Below are 17,320 nucleotides of genomic sequence, written 5' to 3'. Positions count from 1 at the left end.
CGTCACGTGTTTGTGATTTAAGCTCTTCAACTTTCAGGTTTGCTTCCACTTGAAGTTTGCTTGAAGTTGTCATTTTCTCGTCGGCTGTCTCTTCCCCGACGATGTACCTCAGACTACTTCCACATTCAACAGCTCGTGTCATGTTTTCGTGTCACTCGAGCACATACTCGTTCTCTAGGTCATTCGCTACTGCTTCGTCTCCTCCCGATGGCACTGTGGTGTCGGAGACAAATCGTGAGCATTGCGGACCGGTTGCTGAGATTCTCCACTCATGACTTTTTAGGTGCTGAGGCTACCCTGAAGCGTTTTTGGGAGACAGTAGGAATTTCAAAGAGAGACGATGGACTTACTGTAACGCTTGATATGCGAGCATTGAAAACACCATCTGGCAACACTCTGCTGTTGCCCAGAAACAAGCGGTTGGTTGCAACACTAATTGCAAATGAATGGGAAAATCAGGAAACATTACTGAAACCTCATGCTCTGCCAATGGTATGAATGCTCAACAGTGGTCTAACTCCTGTCATTGACTAGCGCAGACTTCCATCGCCTCACGGGCCATTGATGCTCTCCAAGATGAAAAAACGTGCTCAGAAGTGCGAGAGGCCCTTCTTAATTACTTGGACACTGATACAATTTGGTGCGTGTTTATTTCCATAAGACCGACCAATTTGATCATAGCCATATAGTTTTCATCACGACGACCCACCTCAGTTGGTAGAGCTCCAACATAAGTATTGGGATCCATTACTTGAATGGGCAAGGTCTACGTTCGGCATCGACATACAAGTCTTTGACTCAATTTTGCTCCACTCACAATCGCCAGAAACGCGAACTAAGCTCAACGCCGTCTTGACTGAGATGGATCCCTGGGAGTTGGCTGGTGAGTACGCTGGAGTTGTCATGAAGCAAGGGGACCACAATGACCATTCTAGCGATGGAACGCGTGACATATTTGACGAAATCTTTTTTGATCGCGCTTGCCCTTGTGAAGAAGCATCTCACTGTTGAAGAAGCAGCTTTGGCTGCACAAGTCGAAGTCTCGAGTCAGATTCAACGATGGGGAGAGGTTGAGGACTGTGAGTTTAGCATTGATATCCCTCTTTTTCGAGGAGGCGTTTCTCCTGCAATCGCCTTCCCATCATGCACTCGAGGCGGTACTGATTACAAACCATTTTACAGCCCACGATGTCGATTTTCATGATGTCCGCAGACAGTTAGGGAGTGCCGCTTGTCTGCTTACGAACATGATATAGATAGTGGAAATAAATATCCACCTTCTATTTAATTGATCGTCAGTTCTCCAGGTATATCCATATCGACCATAGATCGAATATCCGTACTGTTCGTGCGGAAAACTCTCTTGTCCAAGTTAGTGACCACCGCCTCAGCCATTTTTGCCGGCTCCGTGACATGTCCGGACGCCTGTCTTGACTCTCCTTGGACTTTCTCGAAATATCAATCTCATCCCCGCGAGAACGTTTGAATCTTCTTTGGCATGCCGAGATGTGCCGCCTATCGTCGCCAAGCTGCTAGTCTATAGGCAGTTCACTCATGCGGCTCGAGCGACGGATATTCTCACTGTCCTACGAGAGACCTCCAGACGGATGGTGATGAGTTCCGGGTTGTGACATTTTAACGCTTATCCGTTCTTATCGCTTACGATTCAAAGAATCATTCTGCTGCTTCTGGGCCAAATTTATTGGCTGTTCGCCTGAAAGGCATGACGTTTTAGAGAAGCGCATCATTCGTACGCAAGGCCCCTGTTAAAACCCTTGCCCAGGGGCACCATGTTTCTACTGCCAGTGGCAATGTCACGAACGAGAGCAAGCTCAGGTATTTTTGCACCAAACTTTCTGCTGACAGCAAGAATCGAGGGCCCCTGCATACCAATTCCTTCAAACTTTAGATTCGAACTTTCCACAGTGATAGGCCGCTTGGCGATCTCTTTGATTTGACGTTGGGAGAATCTTAATTTTACAGTGAGACTAAGGCACCCCGGACTCACTATCAAGAAACTCGATCAAAAGCTTATTGATCGATCATGATCTGATCGGGTCGACATCAACGGTCCGACCCAATGGCAGCCAATGACTCTAGATAACCGCTGAGCACACAAGGGGGTTGCATGATAGTACTTCCCACTGTGGCCATGATTCTCGACAGGTGAAGGGTAGCGATGGGTACGGCTTCGCACTTTGTAAGTCGAAAGTTCCGGTTGCCTCACATGAATGCTTTTCAGAATACATAACGTCATGGCATCATGCTGACATCGATAACGCAGGTTTTGGATCCGTGTCCCCATATTCACTACCAATAATAATACCCTGCATTGTCATATAATATTTCCCACCACTATACAGTACTTATCAAGCATACAGGTCTATGGATATGGAGTCAGTGTCGCTGAAAGAAAGCAATGCGTGACCCACAGATGATAACTGAAAACAAGTCTTATAGATTTGGCCCGATGATAATGTTGAGGACGAATGATATCAATCATAAATTTGGTTTGCGACGACATTACGCAAGATTGACAAAGCTCCAGTCCGGTGGAGTATTCCAACCAGCACAGATCTCGACTTGGATTTGGCGGCTGTTTCGGAGTTCCAAAGCATGCTTCCTAAACCTCCTCTCGACAGTCCATACACTTCCTGCTACTGCGAGGAGAACATATATTTCCTTGTACATCGGTTTCTGGAACAAGCACAGGTGAAGGCTACATGGGACATTTTTGCTGTCTTCATATCGAACGCGACCAAAACGGTGAATCGTGAACAGCCAATGAATCTGTGCACTTAGTATCTGACGAAACTAAACACCGGAGCGCAGGTTGCCCTATGGGGTCAACAAAAGGCACCCGCTGCAAGCATCGCAGTTATTTGGGACTATCATGTCATCTTGGTTCTACGCAGCCGGTCGGGGTCTCAGTATCGGTTGCTCAATACTTCGCCGAGCCTCATTGGAGAAGAAACTTGGATCTACGATTTCGATTCTAACTTAGAAATCCCCAGTCGTTGGGAAGGTACGCAGATATATAATAATGCATGGGCGTCATGGACCATTTAATCCCGGATCTTGTCAAGAGTATGTTGAGCAGACCTTCCCACCAGAATCAGACATCCCACCGCAGTATCGGAGGTAAGTTTGCTATTTTCTCCCTGTCATCTCTGCTCGGTATCAAACCTCTATTTTCACCAGTCTTTTCAGGGTCGTATCTGGAGAAGAGTACTGGGGTTCTTTTGCATCGGATAGATCTCATATGGTAGGGAATGAATACTTCCGCTTTGCGTGGGACCCATTCTAATGATGGCTCCGAATCTCAGTTATCCCCCACCGCCGACTCATCATCACCCGAGTATATTTCTCCACCGCCTCCTTACCCTATCATTTGTGGACCCCTAGCCGCCGCGCACGGTTTCACCAATAACCTCATGACACATTTTGTTTCAATGGAATCAACATCTCAAGGATATGGGACAGTGATGAACCGAGAGGCGCTCGTTAGTTGGTGTTCACAGTAGTGTACATAGTGTATTGCCGTGACGTGTGACGTGCGGCGTGACTTGGTTCCCCAATACCGACGTTCTCGTGCCACACGAACAAGTACCCTTTGCTCACTTCTTGTTCTCTTTTGGTTTTCTTCATTACAATGAACGCAACGCCATCGACGTCCGTAGTAGCTAATGGTTTTTCGAGTAATGGAGCTACGCCTCTCACCGGACAGTCAGAACGCTCGTTCGACGGCAGTCACGATGAGCCAACGAATTTTGCTGTGGCCAATGGATTCTCGCAGTGAGTCTGTTGATTTAATGTCTCTCCTTTCTTGCGTGCGACTTTCTGACCTTTGTGTCCACCTTTCGAACGCGTGGCAATCGTGAATTTACTCAACCTACGCAGTCCTCCTTACCAAATGCACAACGAGGAGATTGTACATCACCTCTATCATGCGGGATTTCAGACTGGTGTATGTACAGGATTTTTTCAAGAGACGAAACCTAATCGCACCCTTTTAGAATTATGCCGACACCATACTTGTAGGCGGATTTTCATCATTCGTCCATCAGATTGGCATACCTAATATATATTCCCATTCAGCATGTGCATCAAAACACCTACCGCCTTCATGCCATCGTTCTTTCAAGATCACCGCTACTAGCGCATCTTATGTCAACCTCGCCTCAAACTGGGGCTCAGCGCGTGATATATGTACAGCTAGAACACGAGCCAGAGGTTACCCAAGAAGTACGTGTGCCATTTTACTTCTTACTCCGTTCATTTCCGGCCACGGAGCACGGGGAAGAGATACGAAGGTCATATTTGACTCAAACGCCCGTCATCTCAAGTGTGGTATTACTATTAGTCTCTTATCGTGTACAACCACCGTCCTCGGAGCCCGTGCTGGGCGGAATTTCTCATCTAGAGACTGCAAGAGCTGACAGAATTATTATTACCCTGCAGGGCTTTGCCATAGGTATGCATCACTGTGTCCTGGTCACGTCTTTGCTCATTTCCGACGACATTTCCAGCGCTAGGATATCTATATTCATCGGTTTCGCTAAGTCTCATCCGGCCCGGTAATGCACGAGGAGTACTTGCAGCTGGTTGTCTACTTGGAGGCATGGATGAGTTGTGTGGTTATGCTTATGATGCATGCAGACAATCGATCGACGTGGAGACAATCAATGAATGGCTCAAGTTTATCGACACGATCCCTTCATCACCGGATGGATCTCTTACGCCTGAACTATCGTTTACGTCTGTCTTTGGCCATTATGCCCAAAGATTGCGAGATGATGTTTTCCACTTCCTCGTGGTGACACTCCCGAATGCCCTGGAAATTAATTCATCCGAGTCTGATCCATCACAAGGCCAGTGCACTGGTCGTGACACCCTGTTGCGTGTATTTTCCCTTGTGCCCTTCGACATGTTCAAATCGGCGGTGGAATCACGGGCGTTTGAAATTGGTAAATTCTGCTATCGGTGATCAACATTGTACCGAATATTTATCTTTATATTCACAGGATCTGATCAAACCCGTTTTAAGTTCGCGAAGGATGTTATAGAGATGAGGAAGAAGGGGATTGCACGGGGACACGGGGCAGAAGAAACGGTGGTTTTGGCGTTCGGCGGAGGGCATCCTAGTGGAAGTGCCGTTCACGTCACTCGAAAGATGCGAAAGCGACCCCTATGGAAGGTCAACTCATAAAAACCGAATCTTGTTGGAAAGTCGTATTACGTGACTTTTACACTTGCAATCTTAGTTGACCTATTTTTTGCTATTAGTTGATTACTCTTGCCAGATATGATCGCATGCACGCAAAAGCTCAGGAATGATATGTCGATCGTGTATACCTGAAAGGCAATCGCTTGGCAGTTAATATTAGCCTTTTAGCTGCACAGAACGCTCCGGAACTTGTGGAAAATTACTTACCTTTTACAGGCTGAGAACAGCCAGCACTGACAATGACTTGCTCTGGTAGCGTCGTCGGGTTCGGAAAACTCCAGCCCGAAACCTGCCTCCACCTTTCCCCAGGGCACGAGTGTTCTACGTGAATGTAACCACGCGCTAGCGCGCGTCAGATTCCAAGCCGATCGCCCGATATAGTAAAAAAAATAGTATTGGCTGAACCGTTCCGAACGCTGTTTGACATGCCGGATGATTGGATCTAGAATCGTCAACCTCAATCCCGAAACTAGTGAGGCTGAACGCCGGACCTTTTCGCGGCTTTTAGATGAACGATGCATGAGTACTTGCTTCTTCAACTCCTCGAAGTACACCATGATCAAAATAGTATACAATTTCCGTGACTCAGTATCACGAGTTGACCAACCTGGTGCTTGCTCGACATGACCCAGGGATATAAAGCCTGCAATTTACAATCATGAAAATCATCCCGCATCCTAAATTCCCAATGGCTAGCTTCTCCTTCGAAATTTACTTCACTGGAAGAGATGATCCTCGCGATGGCTGTATTGTCATCGGCGAAGACACCAAGCCAGTATTTTTTGAGTTCGAGACACAGTACTTGTCACCTTCCACAGCGCGTACCACCGTCAGTGTCCTCTCTCAGACTTGCGCCCCAGAAAACGACGCCTAACTTGCGGGCTTTCATTACAGATTTCTAGCAACCGCAACCCCGTCGCAGCGTTTGACTGGTTAAACGATGGCCTCGGTGTTGCAACTATTGGTGACCGTGAAATTCCAATGGCACACCTCGTACAACCGGGATCCAGTGCAGCGTAAGTCGGCATCAGTACTGTCCAATGATACCCGACTAAGCCGATTTTCAGTGCTCGCAGGTTCCCTTCTGCGGACGGTCGCCATTATGAATGGCGAAAGTGTCACGACGACCCCAGGTCGTACGAGGCAAGTCCCCATTATATTCTCAAATATTATCTGCTACATGTTGAGTTTCCTGAAGCTCTTCGCCGCACCCAACACGAGAATTGCCATGTTCCAGAAGCTCACCCAAGCCACGCCAATTGGTCCTTCCCATGCAACACTGCAATATAGCTTCAGCCATGACCTTTTATTGCTCGAAGCCTTGCTCGCTCTGAATCTCAATAGGTGGTTGGATTGGACCGCATAGTCGGAAGAACGAGGAACCTGTGTACATTTATTACTGCCTCTGTATGAGTATTGGTATCTCAAACGCCCAATGTTACAATGAATCCATAAGATAAAGCTGACGAGAAGATCAATATAGCATAAACGATTATTAACTCCAGCAGTCAAGGATTTCTCATCGATCCCAGCATGTGTTCCAGTTTTTCTTCAACAGTCCAATGCATATCGGTGTCAGAATGGAATGATGATGGGGTCGAGCGGTCAGGGGGTAGGTTACCAAAATTGAATGAACCGGCGTCCATCCCCTGGGAAAGTGACTCGATCAAACGACCAATATGAGTGGAGGAGCTTGAGATTAGAATTAGTACCGAACTTTTGTCTACTTTTGTACCGAGCGTAGAACTGACCTATAGAAAACCTGCTCCGGCATTAGCGATAAATATCATTGGATGATGTAAGACCATTCACCTTGGTTTCAGGTCGATTCTTGCTCTGAGACGGTTTTTTGCGGGAAAGGAACGATGAACTACTGCTGCCCTTTGATGTCATTCTGCCGTGTTCCTTGACGAACACTTGCAGGCCCTCAGTGTTATCGCGCAAGGAATAATCGGATCCAAGGCTTGTTCTGCTGGCGTAAACTGATTCAAGGTCGTCGTCACGCAAGCCATTCACTATTGACCTAGAGAGATCTCAGTTATCGAGCAGGTAGTCATGAGAATCAGAGAACGCAACACACCAGATTGTTTCGCCGTTTGCCATCTCAATCAGTTCAAGGGCAGTGCCTTCGGGATGAACTTCTCCATCATGGGAGCTTCCGATGTCCACCGCATCGTCAGCGGGTGCATTTGGGTGTTTGCTCTCACCACCACTGTACATATCGTATCTGATAGTAAAAATTAGACACGAAAAAATCACGTAAAAGAATTACCCACAGAGATTCATACGGAGAGCTCGGCTTCTCGACAGGTCCACCTGAAGGATGTAAAAGAGCCTCAGCTTGAGCAGTCATTGATGTGGGTAGCGAAGGTATAGGAGGTGACCGATCAGTCGAGAATCGCTTTCCTCCATTGGACTTCGGCGGCGGTGGGGTAGGTGCGCGGTCATGTACTGAGCGACCAGACTGTGCAGATGTGGCGCTGGCCGGCCGACGATGACGTCTACCCGACGGCTTACGCGTCATCTGGCTCAAGTCGGTTTTGGACGCACGAAAGTCCGAGGGAAAGATAAGCGTTCTCCTGACAATCGCAGGATTCTCAGGAATGCCTTGATGGTTATGACTTGATTCCCCTGTTTTGCGAATAGAGAGCTTTCTCACAGTCCTATCATCCCCCCCGCTGCTGACGCCGCCATCATCACTGAATGGTGGTGGTTCTACTGGGAGAGGTGATCGAGATCGCATAGCTGAAAGGTCACTTCGTATAGATGAGCTTGGCGCGGCGTTTGATGTATTCCTCGATAAAGACCAACCCGCGGTACGCGATGAAACTGAGGCAGATCGTGCTAATAAGTCATTTACTGCCGCCTGATCAAGACCAAGGTTGATGGCTGCCTCAACAAACTGTTTAACGGCAGCCGAATCATTTCCCATTGCTGGCGATCCATCAATGCTTGACCGACCACTACCTACTATGGGCGCTGAAGTGGGAATGGAGATGGGCGCCGATGCGGGCGAAACGGAATGGACGGGTGAAGCAACTAGGCCTTGACCGTGATGTGACGAAGTGGTTGGCGAAGAAGTTGTTGGCGAAGCTCGCGAAAGTCCATTGCCATTTTCAGCTTGAGCGTCCGCTGCACGGGGCTTTCGGAAGCGAGACATAAAGCCTCGCAGGCCAGGGGTAGCTGAGGCCGGGGGACCGGATATCGACGTTGGTGATTTAGCCTTGCCCAAATCCGTCGAGCTTCCATAGGCAAAACCCTTAGTAAGGGGTAATGTCGGCCTGCGGTTCAGAGAAGTCGAGGTGGGTGCGGCGTTGGGCTGGAGGTCGATAGGGAAGGGAGTGACCTCTTCACTGCTTGCGACTGGCTGTTTGACTCTCAGAGTATTACGGAAACGCCTCATCCTCTGGGTGATGTTTAGAGAGGGCTGGGGGGCGATAGGAGTAGGAGTAGGAGACGTCGGCTGATGAGGGAGAGGAATGGTTTCTACACTGGTAGGTCCTGACACTAAATGGGGTGCAGATATTTGGCTAGGGGTGATTTTCTTCCGGGTCACAGATATGCTCGAGGAATTGGCATCAGTAAATTTCTGACCAGAAGACGTCTTCATCAAAGCAGCAGTAGCGGCTTCTGCTTTCCGCCGAACTTCGTCGACGAGTTCGGCCTGGTCCATTAATGGTCGAGGGCTTCTCATCGAAGCTGAACGGAATGGGAGGCTGTACGGTGGCGTATTAGACGACGGCTGAATATCACCTTGAGCCGGTGATACGACCGGCTGAAGAGTTGTTGCCGATGGTACCTGGATCTGCGATGGGTTATTAGACTGCGGTACGACTTCAATAGGCGGGCTATTGTCCTGCGGTAAATTCGCAGTCCCCTGCTCATCTCCGAAACCAAGGGCGCGTGCTAAATCCCTATTGCGACGCGTGGTAGTAGGGGACGCCTTGACTTCCGAAGGATCCTCCACTTCCACCTTGGTATCGGTCACGACGCCAATCGTAGGTGCAAGAGGGATGCTCTCCACAACGGAGTCTAGTAATGCATGAGCCTTAGCAGCTTGATCAGGTGCTGGGGAACGCCGTCCGGTGGCAGGCACCTGGGCAGGAGCAGGTTGACTGGGCGGCGGGCTTGCAACCTGTGACAGGGTGCTCGTGAGTGCACAAGTAAAAAGGAGTTAGGGAGGAGAACAAACCCTGTTATCACGGCCGTTCAAAGAGTAGTTCGACTGCGAGGTCGATGGCCTCCGTCTCCGCAGTGAGTTGGACCGCTCTCGAGGCTCCGTACTGTTTTCCTTTGCACGCGCGGCGCTCACCAACTTGTCTTGAATGACCACGAAGTCGGATTTTGTCAGACCTGCATACCGCCGTATGACGTCCTCAAAATCATCATCATCCTGCAAGCTACCGGGTGTGACGGAGCTCGACTTGTCCAGATCATGCCACTTAGAGCATTGTTCAACATCACTAAAGAAGTCGAGAGTCATATCTTTCTTCTCCCCAGCAGACCATGAGTGATAGCTGGATCCAGTGGACTCTAGTGACGACCGAGATGAGTTGGCCAATGTAGAAAAGACAACAGGCTGAGAAAGTCCAAGAGAGAAATGTGAGGAGGACTTGGAATGATGTCTTGGAGAACGGACGGCAGTATGGTTGGAGAAACCCGGGGAGTCATTTGGAGAGAATGCGGGAGAGGCTGTAGTGGATCGAGACTGAGTGGGGGTGGGGGCCCGCATAGTGCGGCTTGAGAACGGAAGTGAGGATCCATAGTCGACAACACCTGAAAGGCTGGATGGCGAACGATAGTCTACAGAAGCAGGACTAGTTGAACGATTCCACGCTCCAGCATTGGCCGCTTGAGAGAAACCGGGACTCTCAGGAGACACAGGCAAGCGAACTGGCCTGTTTGCAGATTTAGATTTATCCGTATTAGATTGAAAGTCGCTGTCCGTGCTCAGACTGCCATTTCTACTGTGACTAGAAGAACTACCCCGCCTGCCGTGAGTGCGGTTGGAGTTAGAAGGTGGACTAGAAGGCGAGCTGACATTCCAAGTGATGTTCGAGGGAGTACCCGGTCGAGACGACACGACCATAGGTCGGAAGGCCGAGCCCGTCAATGGGGGCACGGGCTTCCTCCTAAAGGCAGATGATATAGAGGCTTCCTGGTCAGTGCTGCTCGCGCTCTCACGCTGACTGTCCGACGCATATTGACCACCAGCACTACGTGACAAAAACGAGCTTGCAGGTGGGGCCACATACGGCGAGATGGGCCGTGGGGTACTACGAGACGCGTCTGAACCTCGACGAAGTAAGCTTGAAGTGAAGGTGGTGGTAATGAGTGATGTTCCATTCAAGTTTGGGAGGGTAGGTGACATCGCACGTGGAGTTGCGGAATGCGCACGCGCATCATCAGAGTCAAATGAGGGATCGCGAGGCGTCATAGGACGAGGCATGCCAGGGATGTAACCTGGAAGACGAGGAGTGGGGGAGATGGTACCCGCACGACCAAATGGGATTGGAGATAAGCGTTGTGTCTCGGGGTCGTTGTTTATGTGTTTATCAGAGGATATTGCAGTCCCGCCTTCATAGTCAACTGGTGATTGAGCCTGGAATTAATGGTTAGATACCATGTGATGCATGAAGAAGCCTATTTCCCCACCGAAGCTCCTGATGACGTATCACTGGCGGGAGATGAAGCACTCGGTTGTTCTACATCACCCGACCGTGGAGCAGGATGTGCTGTTCTAGGCATGAGTATTTCATCCTCGGCCTCTTCTTCGAAGTCCCGTATAACACACTCCAGAGCAAGTTCGACGCGCTGAACGCTGGCTGAACTGTTACTTGATAAATGCGTGTTACCTTTGTTGTTGTCCCCGAGTGGCTGCGAGGGAAAATCTTCGATAGATGATATTAATGAGGTGGAACGAGCTAAGGGAGTCTTCTCGTTAGGGCTGGAGGGTACTGAAGATGTAGGACCGCTGCCTTCAGGCGTCGCAGGTCTCACACTCTCGGAGTAATTTGACGAGGGTTTTTCTCGGAGACTAAGATCGGAGTCGGATGGCGTTATAGAGGCTGCTCCACGGCTGGAACCGCTTCTTTGTGACACAGAACGGATATAACTGTACTCCCGAAATCGCCCAGAGGCAAAAAGATTGTTGCTGTACCTCTTTGTTGAACGCGAACTCGGTGAGGGAGATGAGGTAACAGATGAAGCGGGGTATGTAGTTGAAGAGGTCGTGGTGGATATATGAGAGGTGCGCTCATGGGTGTAGTCGGATTCCATTCCCAGGTCGGCGGCATTAGTGCCAGAGCCGCCCTCAAGTCTACCGCTCGATGTGGTACTGGGCGCAGCATTTTTGGGACGCATCCGCCCTAGCGTCTCAAGGATCATATCCTCTTCCTCCTCTGATATCTGGTTTGGTACACCACGGGCTCTCTGTTCCGCAAACTTGGACCTGAGATTGTCAAGCGGAAGAGGATCGCCAGAGGAGGAACGGAGAAGCGTGAAACGGCGAGTAAGACTGAGTAGATGTATGGTGAGAGAGCTGTAAGGGTTAATAGAACAAGTACGTGACGCACTCTGGTAGTATGAGTGATGTGCGAAAGTCACTAGCTGGCGGCAATTGGTTGTGTTCAGATGTCGGAGAAAAGCAGCCTTGGTCAAGCGGGCTGGGCCTGCTAGGGTCGGACCTTTTGCTAAGCAAGGCACGTTAACAATAAAAGTTAAAGCGAAGAAGAAGTTGTAAAGCAACGGCAAAGTGACGAAATGATATTGGAGTGTAATTGAAAGGGTGTAGAGCAGGCTCACCGGAAACGATGCATGTTTTCGCTGGCAGGAACCCTCGTTTACTACACGAGGCAGGGCGCTTGAATTTTTGGACTTTGAGACTTTTCTGGGAAACGACCGTACAACGTGGTGAACACGAGTTGTAGTCTTTACGGAACACGATCAGGTTCCTTCTTTTAACCTGCTTTGAATAAGAACCTAAAGTCCACACGTAAACCAAGATAACGGCGAGTAAAGGATGGTCCAAGTTATGTCGAGCTTCCGGTCATCGTCTTCAACGACCTGAGAGTCCAGGAAAAAAAAACACTGAATTTATTTAAAAAAAGTCCCATCCTGTGCTTCCGCTTCGGAAGCACTGGATCAACAAAGTAGATCAGATCATCGGAGTCCTTCATAGGGCCCCATGTCGTGCCCTCTTTCACTGATAAACTTGACACACTGCCTATCGTGCCTTCGTTCTAGGTCTCTTCGCCTCACGCAAAGTGAAGAAAACTGGCTTAAACTATGTAAATAATACAAACGCGGGTCAGTTGTCGCCCGCAAATTACCGAAATTCATTTACGATGACCCCTTTATCTTCTCCATACAAAAGTAGGAGGTAAAGAGAACTGGAGCTGCGCAGTAGACGTTTGGTCCCGAGCCTACATTGCGTGCCTGACGCCAGCAAACGATCATTAGCATACCTCATATCGCACGGAGGAAGCCTTTTATAAAACACACGAGGAGGTAAAGACGTCACTTACTTCTTCGTGTACTCCTTTGCGGTAGCCAAGAACTTTGATTTATCGTTCTTCAACAACTAGACATGAAAACGGTCAGGGGCCTACATCGATCACGGTCATGGCGCAGAATCTCACTGCAGCGATTTCAGGCTCGAAGGGATCATCCGGGCTTGGATTGTTCACTTTCTCTTGAATCACCGCTAGCACTGTAAACAAAGCATGGGCCTATCAGCCCGAATCAATCAGAGGATATTCCCGAGCTTAGTTTCACCTGTTGATAGCGTCACTGACGGCTTCCACTTGATGAAGTAAGTAAGTGAAAGGGCATGATTATTACACTATACACGCTGGTCCAGAGAATAATAACCTCACCTCATCGCGAAGAATAGGAACACAAATATGACCCTCCTCGTTAATGCCGGGATGGTAAATCTTGGTCAAAAATGTGACCTAGCGATGTCGTGGATGAATTCCTACGTAAATGAAGCAAAGGCGAAGGAAGGGGAACTAGAATGAGGCACTGATGGGCATGATGGAACGTTCCGGGGTTCGATGGATGTATATGCAACGGGGTAAAAGATAAAGGCTGATAACTCACACTCGGTGCCTTGAAGGGAAAACTCGTCGGGAGCTCGATCTTGAAGTGAAATGTTCCGTTTTTATATGGGCTATCTGACTTGTGCGCAGTAATGTAATGTGAATAAAAAAGTGGAGAATGCCCCTAGTAACACTTACGGAGCCCTTCACTGAACACTTCCAAATGAGCAGGTTATCTGCTTCTGGCTCGACTGTTATTCCCTAGAGACCTTTAGTCCGACGTTGCATCTGCGATACAACGAGTTACATACCTCAAGGGGCCTGTTTGTGATGTCTTGGAGTTCCTAGAGGGGCGCGAGAGTCAAGTTCATTCCATCCCCACAAGGAGAGGGAGTGCACCTTCTGAATTCGCCTGTGTATTATTATTGAGATCGTGAATCAATAAATGCCTATGTACTTCATACCTAAGAGCAGTCATCTTGACCTGTGGTTCTTGCTGTGGTCGGTAAGTACTAGATGATGATGACCTTGACCAAAATGGAAACATCTGTTACAGTGGCTTGTAACAAACTCGACCAAATCAAGACAGGTTCACCAAACGCTCTTGACTGTTATCGCGGCAATGGTAGTTGTTGCAGATTCAAGTAACGTAGACGGACAAAGTAGTTCAAGGCCATCTACGCCTTCCTTGGTTCTTCCAAAAAAACGCAAGGTCGCCTCTAATCCTGAACAATCTCCTGCACCCAACGACCCAAACAATCCAAGCACAGCAGCCAATGTCGCTCTACCCACCCGAAACGACTTCTTCTCTCGCCCTCGTCTTACAATATCTCGCTGCCCCACCTTCCCGGATACTTCCGTAACGTATCATGCCACAGAGCAGCTCGCTATGAATCGTATAGGGTTCAGGTATGTCCCAGCGGGTGTTTCACCCCCTGGATCTGCCCTCCCATGTCGAACAATCGAAAGCTTGCCTACAAGCTATAGAGTTAGCTGGGAGGACCGCAGCTCCTTCGTCAAGGTCACCCCTGATGGTCTGGGGCTAATCGGTGAACGAGGTTTCAGGAGTGCACGGTGTAATGCACCCGTCCGTGAGGGCAAGTGGTATATGGAGGTCCACATCGAGGATGGCGGAGGAGATCGTTCCACCCATGCACCAGATACCAACATGCGCCAGGGAAGTCATGTCCGACTTGGTTGGGCACGACGAGAGGCACCTTTGAATGGCCCAGTTGGCTTGGATGCATATTCCTATGGGTATCGCGATAACAATGGTGATAAGGTCTATTTATCGCGCCCCCGCACTTATGGTCGTTCGTTTCGTAGTGGGGATATCATCGGCATGTACATATCCCTTCCACCTCGACGCAAACCCGATCTCCGTGACCCTCATGACCCTGCACATATCCGACGCGAACGCATCGCTATCGAATTCAAGGGGCAAGAGTATTTCGAGAGTCTGGAGTATCCTCAGAGCAAAGAAATGACTGCTCTTATGGACTTCTCCAATAAATCAAGCAATACGGCGTCACTCCCATCTGCATCTTCCAACAAGAAGGCTGCATCGACAAAAAACCTCCCAGAACGAGGCGCACGTCCTGGACAGGTACCAGAGGCCCCCGTTCTCCGCCCTCTACCAACCTTGCCAGACTCTTGCATCGCGTTCTTTGTCAATGGCGAACGTCAAGGCATTGCGTTCGAAGACTTATTCGATTACCTGCCTTTGCGCACGACGCCTGCATCGAGGAAGAAGGAAAAGGATAAGAAGCGAGCGCGTGAAGGGGCTCCTCGCGAACACAAGGAGAACCTGTTTGATGACGGAACACTGGGGTATTACCCATTTATCTCCTTGTTCAACTATGCCCGCGTGCGCTTAAATCCTGGCCCAAATTTTGACTTTCCGCCTCCCCCTGATATAGACAGTGTGCTCAAGGGCACTGATCATCCTGTGACTCAAGATCAGACCTGGCGTCCGATTTGCGAGCGGTACCCGGAGTTTATGAAGGAGCAGTGGGATCTGGACGAGCAAGAAGAAGAGCAAGCTAAATTGGAAGCGGACGAGAAAGTAGAGGTCGAGATCATCGAGGCGCAGAAGAAAGCGCAGAGGGAAAAAAGCAGACAGCAAACTGAAGCTCGAAAGAGGGCGAAGAAAAACGCGGAGCTACGAGCGTCTTCCGTTGCGAGCGCCCAAGTCTCCGTAACGGAACATGTAGTTCCCATCGATGACCGCCTCGGGTCGTCTGTCTTGATCGTATCGACATCGCAAGCAACAGACCGTGGAGTGGACCAGATGCACTCTCCCGCACCGACAGCTGCGTCAAGTGGTGATTTCAATCACATCCCAGAAGCGGAGAGCGGGTACAACTCCGAGGTCGTCGAGGGCGACGGAGAAGAAGAGCAACACGATGGATTTGCGGCAGACGTCGATCATCACGATGACGATGATGACGACGACGACGAAGTGTTTAGGGAAGCCGCAAGTCCTTACCGCAAATCACGGACGCAAAATAATAGTTCATCTGCCATTGACATTGACCTGGAAGATCTACTGTAATACATAGATTTATACTGAATGCGTAATCGGACATGCATATGAAGGATGATAAGACTCAGAAGAAGTGCAACATGCGGAAGCAGTGACTCATACATTATTCGTTCTATTGACCGCAGTGCGAAAAGGCCGGTACTGAGATCAAGAGGGAAAATTGTCTTATACCTCGATTAACCACTGGGTGGGCGTGAAGCCAAGTTGGCAGGTCGTCACATATAGAAATTTCTCAACTGCCGGTTAGGATGAAACAAAATGCTAACGCCATATAGGGGGTCGTTGTGGCTGGCGAAGTTGTTCTGAAATTGAACCTTGACAAACCAACGATGGAGAGCAGTTATATTTCGAACTCAACCATTCCCCATGGGTTGCATGGCGCAAGTCCAGAGTAGGGAAGGACTCCGGGGGCCGTAAGGTGCGCTAGATAGTCTGGAGTGTTTTGCAGGTTTTGACGACACAATCGCGTAGGTGACCAAGTCCCTGCGTTAGGGGGTTCTGTCCAGCTCTCCCAAGCACGTTCACCGGCGCGGCGCACAGCGCCCTGTAGTTCCGCTTTCAAAGCTATCCATCCTTCGTGTTTCAGGACCTCGTACGCCTGTGGGAGCGACCACAGGAATGAGGGGTATGGGGGCAAGAATTGGCGGGAGTGCCCAGGTAAGGGGTTCAACTCCGGACATAGAGGATCATAATAGACGGTACAGAAGAGACGGAGAGCTTGGACATGTACGAATCTACGTAGACATTCATAAGATCAGTGAGGAAACTTCCATATGAAGTGGAGAAACCCACCGCCACATTGCAAGGACGAAAATAATCTGTAACATAACTCCAAACCAAACCAAATCACGGTGGAAAGAACCGCTGCCACCAGTGATAGTCGGCTACGAGAATGATAAGACGCGACCATTTCAAATATATATGCACTTTGTCTTACCAAAAGCCCGCTTCGGCCCATGGCATCCTTGGCATATTTGTGCATCAAGTCGTGCTCTTTCACCGATTCGACACGAAGTGCCCGAGCCAATTGATTCTGAGCGTGCCGTGATGTCCTTGAAACTTCTTCGAGCTCTTTGAGGTGGGTCGTGTTCAGTGCGAGATCATCAGCAAGCCTAATGCAGTTCCTATCAATCCGCTTTTTTTTGGTGAAGTCTTACGCTTACAATATTACCTATCTTCGTCACTCATCAGCCTACCAGCCCACTCCCACAGCGTTTGTTGTATTTGAGACAGGGTCCCAGTGCGACAAATGGGCGTATTGTCATGTAGGACTGATGAATTTTCAACGAATGAGGATTCAGTGACATTCCCTTCCCGACTTCCCATTGCATCGACGATGCGAATTTTGCTCTTGCTTGAGGCACGAAGGGTGCGAGGAGTTTTAGCTGATGACGATGAACGAATTATATCTTTTGCGCCCGCACGCCCGTTCGCAATCGGTATCGGAAGTTCGTCAATCCTTTCTCGACCGAATGCATCCACAACCTTCACGCTGGGTGTTGTGGA

The 17,320-nt window shown here is 49.3% G+C and overlaps 8 protein-coding genes across 8 annotated transcripts; 5 read left to right on the top strand and 3 right to left on the bottom strand.

The window, feature by feature from the left end:
• Positions 1-140: 140 nt before the first annotated feature.
• Positions 141-1,256, top strand: EDB91DRAFT_1041414 (uncharacterized protein; the record flags this gene model as incomplete). The annotated part of the gene is made up of 6 exons (XM_041312922.1): positions 141-234; positions 284-492; positions 540-640; positions 690-883; positions 936-1,079; positions 1,183-1,256. The coding sequence occupies 6 exons, from the start codon at positions 141-143 to the stop codon at positions 1,254-1,256; spliced, it is 816 nt and encodes a 271-aa protein (XP_041184313.1).
• A 1,339-nt stretch (positions 1,257-2,595) lies between these two features.
• Positions 2,596-3,620, top strand: EDB91DRAFT_1092911 (N-terminal glutamine amidase-domain-containing protein). Its single transcript, XM_041316771.1, has 5 exons — positions 2,596-2,766; positions 2,833-3,025; positions 3,087-3,141; positions 3,202-3,265; positions 3,327-3,620. The coding sequence occupies exons 1-5, from the start codon at positions 2,617-2,619 to the stop codon at positions 3,522-3,524; spliced, it is 660 nt and encodes a 219-aa protein (XP_041184312.1). The 5' UTR covers positions 2,596-2,616; the 3' UTR covers positions 3,525-3,620.
• Positions 3,621-5,601, top strand: EDB91DRAFT_1092902 (uncharacterized protein). The gene is made up of 7 exons (XM_041316770.1): positions 3,621-3,967; positions 4,017-4,037; positions 4,099-4,245; positions 4,462-4,474; positions 4,530-4,967; positions 5,025-5,224; positions 5,286-5,601. Exons 1-6 carry the CDS (start codon positions 3,914-3,916, stop codon positions 5,207-5,209), a joined length of 858 nt encoding a protein of 285 aa, XP_041184311.1. The 5' UTR covers positions 3,621-3,913; the 3' UTR covers positions 5,210-5,224; positions 5,286-5,601.
• Positions 5,602-5,664: 63 nt separating this feature from the next.
• On the top strand, positions 5,665-7,060 carry EDB91DRAFT_1325517 (uncharacterized protein). Its single transcript, XM_041325204.1, has 4 exons — positions 5,665-6,056; positions 6,122-6,243; positions 6,295-6,370; positions 6,426-7,060. Exons 1-4 carry the CDS (start codon positions 5,886-5,888, stop codon positions 6,591-6,593), a joined length of 537 nt encoding a protein of 178 aa, XP_041184310.1. The 5' UTR covers positions 5,665-5,885; the 3' UTR covers positions 6,594-7,060.
• Positions 6,736-12,297, bottom strand: EDB91DRAFT_1332333 (uncharacterized protein; the record flags this gene model as incomplete). Its single annotated transcript, XM_041325394.1, has 8 exons — positions 12,032-12,297; positions 11,803-11,919; positions 10,883-11,744; positions 9,420-10,829; positions 7,504-9,362; positions 7,308-7,454; positions 7,040-7,250; positions 6,736-6,978 (listed from the first exon to the last, which is right to left on the bottom strand). Exons 1-8 carry the CDS (start codon positions 12,043-12,045, stop codon positions 6,736-6,738), a joined length of 4,863 nt encoding a protein of 1,620 aa, XP_041184309.1. The 5' UTR covers positions 12,046-12,297.
• Position 12,298: 1 nt separating this feature from the next.
• Positions 12,299-13,799, bottom strand: EDB91DRAFT_1092887 (ubiquitin-conjugating enzyme/RWD-like protein). The gene is made up of 11 exons (XM_041316769.1): positions 13,734-13,799; positions 13,669-13,681; positions 13,581-13,613; positions 13,468-13,530; positions 13,331-13,408; positions 13,105-13,182; positions 13,004-13,031; positions 12,868-12,938; positions 12,754-12,809; positions 12,573-12,664; positions 12,299-12,512 (listed from the first exon to the last, which is right to left on the bottom strand). The coding sequence occupies exons 1-10, from the start codon at positions 13,745-13,747 to the stop codon at positions 12,652-12,654; spliced, it is 447 nt and encodes a 148-aa protein (XP_041184308.1). The 5' UTR covers positions 13,748-13,799; the 3' UTR covers positions 12,299-12,512; positions 12,573-12,651.
• EDB91DRAFT_1092886 (uncharacterized protein) lies at positions 13,758-15,901 on the top strand. The gene is made up of 2 exons (XM_041316768.1): positions 13,758-13,774; positions 13,826-15,901. The coding sequence occupies exon 2, from the start codon at positions 13,892-13,894 to the stop codon at positions 15,821-15,823; it is 1,932 nt and encodes a 643-aa protein (XP_041184307.1). The 5' UTR covers positions 13,758-13,774; positions 13,826-13,891; the 3' UTR covers positions 15,824-15,901.
• Positions 15,902-16,154: 253 nt separating this feature from the next.
• Positions 16,155-17,314, bottom strand: EDB91DRAFT_1042053 (uncharacterized protein; the record flags this gene model as incomplete). The annotated part of the gene is made up of 3 exons (XM_041312969.1): positions 16,155-16,548; positions 16,624-16,926; positions 16,986-17,314. Coding segments are annotated over 3 exons (1,026 nt in total), but the record flags the coding sequence as incomplete, so codon positions are not given.
• Positions 17,315-17,320: the final 6 nt, after the last annotated feature.

Source organism: Suillus paluster (assembly GCF_016628075.1).
Source record: "Suillus paluster strain FC165 chromosome Unknown EDB91scaffold_1, whole genome shotgun sequence".
NCBI lineage: Eukaryota > Fungi > Basidiomycota > Agaricomycetes > Boletales > Suillaceae > Suillus > Suillus paluster.
Note: the sequence above shows the minus strand (reverse complement) of the source record. Positions and strands in the feature narration are given on the sequence as shown.

Excerpts from the sequence above, each read along its gene's own strand:
- EDB91DRAFT_1325517 (XM_041325204.1), top strand. The coding sequence starts at position 5,886 with ATGAAAATCATCCCGCATCCTAAATTCCCAATGGCTAGCTTCTCCTTC. Across the intron at positions 6,244-6,294 it reads CAACCGGGATCCAGTGCAGC|TGCTCGCAGGTTCCCTTCTG; the intron begins GTAAGTCGGCAT and ends GCCGATTTTCAG. Across the intron at positions 6,371-6,425 it reads ACGACCCCAGGTCGTACGAG|CTCTTCGCCGCACCCAACAC; the intron begins GCAAGTCCCCAT and ends AGTTTCCTGAAG.
- EDB91DRAFT_1092902 (XM_041316770.1), top strand. The coding sequence starts at position 3,914 with ATGCACAACGAGGAGATTGTACATCACCTCTATCATGCGGGATTTCAG. Across the intron at positions 3,968-4,016 it reads ATGCGGGATTTCAGACTGGT|AATTATGCCGACACCATACT; the intron begins GTATGTACAGGA and ends GCACCCTTTTAG. Across the intron at positions 4,968-5,024 it reads ATCACGGGCGTTTGAAATTG|GATCTGATCAAACCCGTTTT; the intron begins GTAAATTCTGCT and ends TTATATTCACAG.
- EDB91DRAFT_1092886 (XM_041316768.1), top strand. The coding sequence starts at position 13,892 with ATGGTAGTTGTTGCAGATTCAAGTAACGTAGACGGACAAAGTAGTTCA.
- EDB91DRAFT_1092911 (XM_041316771.1), top strand. The coding sequence starts at position 2,617 with ATGCTTCCTAAACCTCCTCTCGACAGTCCATACACTTCCTGCTACTGC. Across the intron at positions 3,026-3,086 it reads AATCCCCAGTCGTTGGGAAG|AGTATGTTGAGCAGACCTTC; the intron begins GTACGCAGATAT and ends GATCTTGTCAAG. Across the intron at positions 3,266-3,326 it reads CATCGGATAGATCTCATATG|TTATCCCCCACCGCCGACTC; the intron begins GTAGGGAATGAA and ends TCCGAATCTCAG.
- EDB91DRAFT_1092887 (XM_041316769.1), bottom strand. Across the intron at positions 13,531-13,580 it reads TCACAAACAGGCCCCTTGAG|GGAATAACAGTCGAGCCAGA; the intron begins GTATGTAACTCG and ends AAAGGTCTCTAG. Across the intron at positions 12,810-12,867 it reads TCGAGCCTGAAATCGCTGCA|TTGTTGAAGAACGATAAATC; the intron begins GTGAGATTCTGC and ends TTTCATGTCTAG.